At 37.8% G+C, this 4,195-nt stretch overlaps 2 protein-coding genes across 2 annotated transcripts in view; both read right to left on the bottom strand.

Annotated features, from left to right (window-relative positions):
- The window catches only part of LOC100302467 (histone H4 replacement-like), a gene marked incomplete at its 5' end in the record, with an annotated part of 4,690 nt that extends 495 nt beyond the window's left edge, over window positions 1–4,195 (bottom strand). Inside the window, 1 exon segment of the mRNA NM_001163220.1 lies at window positions 4,059–4,195. Coding sequence (NP_001156692.1) covers window positions 4,059–4,195 — 137 coding nt within the window.
- On the bottom strand, window positions 698–1,456 carry LOC100575637 (histone H1A, sperm-like). The gene has a single exon (XM_003246541.4). It carries the CDS (start codon window positions 1,365–1,367, stop codon window positions 753–755), a length of 615 nt encoding a protein of 204 aa, XP_003246589.1. The 5' UTR covers window positions 1,368–1,456; the 3' UTR covers window positions 698–752.

Here is a 4,195-nt window from a genome sequence, read left to right as displayed (position 1 = left end):
CTGTGACGTTCAGGTGTCCGCCGCCGAAGAAACAGTTGTGCCGCTTCAAACTGAAACTTGAAAGTATCGAAATGCTTTATGAAAATATAGCCCGAACGCAACGAAATGTGGGAGTTATGTTATTTACTGCTTAACAACTCGTCTGTCTATTCACGTCTCAGTTTATTATTTTTGTTCAACGGAATTATTAGAACAAGTATTGTTAATCGGCTCCGACGAACGTCGACACGATTGGCGGTTGCCACAGATGATGTAAATATAATATTATTATTCGACAATAAATAATAATCATATTATTAATAGCCGTTGTGCGGGTATTAACGTCGACCACAAGGAAGAATTTGGTAAAACACATTCTAAAAATAACTCATCAATGAAAAACCTATGGAAATACCGCGACGTAATTAAATGGTATTATTATTGGTTGCATCGTTTATGGCTATAAATAATATTGAATTTGGGAATTCCTTAATAATAATAACTGGGACCGATGTTTTAATTTTAATTAGTTCCAATAATCAAACTGCAACTGCGTACGTTTCACCCGTCCGTGGCCTGTGAAACGACCAAACGCGGACAGACTAAATTAAGTTTTTTTTTCTAAATCACACGTCATAGTACTGCTTACAAAATTGTATGAAAAATATTTAGTGAAAGAAGTGCAGCAAGTCATATATGATATGTTAAATAAAATTGGTGGTCCTGAAAAGGACCGTTTTAAGGAAGGAAGAGGACAGTATTTTACCACCACCCTACTTCTTTTTGGGGGCTGCGGTTTTCTTGATTGGAGTTTTCTTCGGTTTAGGTTTAACAGCGGTCGGCTTTTTCGCCTTGGCCGGGGCCTTCTTCGGTGCAGTCGCCTTGGGTTTGGTTGCAGCGGCCTTTTTCGCTTTTTTGGCTGCTGGTTCACCGGCCGCGGGTTTCTTGGCGGCTACGAGCTTCTTCTTCTTCGGCGTTCCGGCGGCTTTGACTTTTTTGACGATTGATTTCTTCTTTTTGGCTACAACGGCCTTTTTCGGCTTGACCTCGGCGACGGGCAACTTGAAGTGTCCCGAAGCGCCGGTTCCCTTGGTCTGTACGACGGTACCGTTGGCGACGGCGGCTTTCAAGAACTTCCTGATGAAAGGCGCCAACTTGGCGGGATCGACTTTGTAGTTGGCGGCCAAGTATTTCTTGATGGCCGGTAACGACGAACCTTTCTTCTCCTTGAGCTCTTTGATGGCCGAGGTGACCATCACGGCGGTGGTCGGGTGCAACGCGACGGTTTTCTTGACTTTGGAAGCCGACAACTTCTTCTTGGCGGGTGACTTCTTCGCGGCCGGCGATGCGGCGACTGGAGCCGGAGTTGTAGCAACGGTGTCTGTCATGTTGAGGATGAAATTGTTCAGGTAACAATTTAAAACTATGGATAATTCGACTGTTGGTTGCAGTGATACCGAACGTTTTGAAAAACGTGTAAATATATACAGTGCACCGTACCAACTAGTAAACCAGCTTGATTCGCGTCGTCCTCCGAGCTACGGTTGTACAAACATTTTTCACAATATCTCAACGGGAAATGCTGGCAAAAATCTGGCTTTGAACTTTTTGGAAAGCTAACTAAATTCTAAACGATCGCCAATGGTTATTGCATCGCCACCCAGTGCCACGAAACCACCACAAGTCGGTATTTCCACGGTTCCGACCGGGTTTTCGTAAACCGTATTTGAAGGTCTGTCGTATGATCGAAACCGGTCGAGAATTGACAAAACCATTTTGGACGAATTCTCCACGAGTTTCCCGAGACCATAGCGTTTGCAGATTTCCAATCGACCGATGCTCCGATGAACGGCGGCCGTTCGAATATGACGGTTTTAGGACTCTGCTACGGCACGGCGTCACCGGCGTTTCTACCTGAAATTTTGCGAGGCAGACTTGCTCAATAAATCTCGTCTTGATCGTAATTTACCGAAATCATGTTGAATAAATAATTATAATAACACGTTGTTAAAGGACTTTGGTCCAAACTCAATGCAATTTCCCAACAATTCATGATCATTTGTATGCACGTTTTGTCAACCCTGCCGATGGACCGGATAACGCGATAAGACTTATGGAAACTGATTTGAATACATTGATATATCTACTTGAGATCGATCACGCCGCATTTTCTCGTTCCTAAGTTTTGTTTGAATATTTAATATTTAAAATTGTTTACATCAGTTCACCTGCGCAACGTCGTGGCCTGCACGTACACGCATTTGTTGTCTCCGTCTTGCGAGTGATAAAGTACATAAAACAATTCACGCTATTCCGCAACACTACCGCAATGCTCTCAATTAATATTTCAATTCAAAGTTTTATTGCAATTAGTTAAAATAAAACCATGGATTATAATTAAAAAATTCCCAAATGGTATATGATTTATCTTATAATGACAATTGATTACGTCGAGATACTATTACTATCCCCCGTTTCGGTATTTCCATAGAAACAAATTCTATGAATATACAATTTCTACGTTTTTGGACACCTTTTTTCCCAGTATTCTCAATATCATTCTCTGAGGTCTTTCATTGGTGAGTTATTTTTAGAATGTTTTTACCAAATTGTTTGTTATCGACGGTAATACACGCACGACGGCTATTAATAATACGAATATCTATCGTATTTATAGTACCTATATAATATACCATTTCGACATGTTATCATGCATAATCTATCATATAGGAACCGATATTTCTTGTAATAAAATTATAATGTATATAATGAAATTCGAAAAAAAAAACAACATTCTAAAAATAAATCATTAAACAAAAACCTCGTGGCTTATTAATGGTAGGTTCGCGAAACGAATGACGTAGTGATATAGTAAATCACCACTGGAATTCACAAAAATAATAAACTGATCACCAAACCAGGCAGCAATTTATTCGATAATATCACTAGGATGTAATTATAGCTTTTGAACAATTAATATTACAATAATATGAACGTTATTACAGCATTATCCTAGGCTGAAAAAAGTAACGATCGACTTTTGTGAAGGAAAATGAACATGTTTATTAATATTGTTGTATGCACAACAATTTTATTATAATAATTAGTATCATAATCTCGTATAGTTACATTTCTAAAATCTAAAATTAATACAAATTCTGAAAAAAACCACCTATTGGCACTATTATTAATCATCATTGATCACGGACTTCAGTTAACTTGCGACAGCCGTGTATGATTCAACTATTCTGCGTATTGTGTTGATATTTTAGTCGAGTACCTTATTCTACCTAAATTCAAATTTATTTTTTTTCGTGACTCGTGTTTACATTAACCTTTTAATTTGGGAAAAATATGAATAAAAAAACAAAATAAATGGGTGGTGCGGCTAAAAATATAAAATTACCGCAAACTGCTCAAGAATAGAAAATGATTTCTGGTATGTTTAATAAACAGACAAAACTGCAAAACTGCAAAAAAAAAATATATATATTATAATTTAAGAAAATATTAATTTGTAAATATATAGTATACCTATATCAGAGTAATAGAGTATGGGCTAATTTATAGAAAATGCAGATGATATATTTTCAAAAATAAAAAAATAGAAGATATCCTAATAAGCTACCAATATTATTGTTTATCAATATAAATATTGCCATATAATAGTTTGTGGACTTTTAACTGATATAGGTATACAATTGTTTTTCTAAAATATCTGCTACCTTACATTTAAAAATGACGTTACCTAGTTAAATAAAAAGGGTAACCATAAAAAAAAAAAAAAAAATGTATGTAGCTAATATGTGGTTGCGAGCGAAGCGACCGGTTTTTTTATTACCCATTCGGGCCGGTCAAACCCTTTGCCCCCTTCTATTGAAAACTGAAATGACGCCACCGAAAAACACTCTACACCAGACTATTTCCTCGTTGGTTTTCTTTACTTTAAGGTTATAAAGAAGCGATATTATATTATGTCGGATATGGTGGCCCTGAAAAGGGCCTTTTTAAGATGTTTGTAAACTTCAAAAGTAAGTACTGTCTCAGTATTTAACCTCCGAAACCATAGAGGGTACGGCCTTGTCGTTTGAGAGCGTACACGACGTCCATGGCGGTGACGGTCTTCCTCTTGGCGTGCTCGGTGTATGTGACTGCGTCGCGGATCACGTTTTCCAGGAATACCTTCAGAACTCCACGCGTCTCTTCGTAGATCAAA

This window comes from Acyrthosiphon pisum, chromosome A3 (assembly GCF_005508785.2).
Source record: "Acyrthosiphon pisum isolate AL4f chromosome A3, pea_aphid_22Mar2018_4r6ur, whole genome shotgun sequence".
Taxonomy (NCBI): Eukaryota; Metazoa; Arthropoda; class Insecta; order Hemiptera; family Aphididae; genus Acyrthosiphon; species Acyrthosiphon pisum.
Note: the sequence above shows the minus strand (reverse complement) of the source record. Positions and strands in the feature narration are given on the sequence as shown.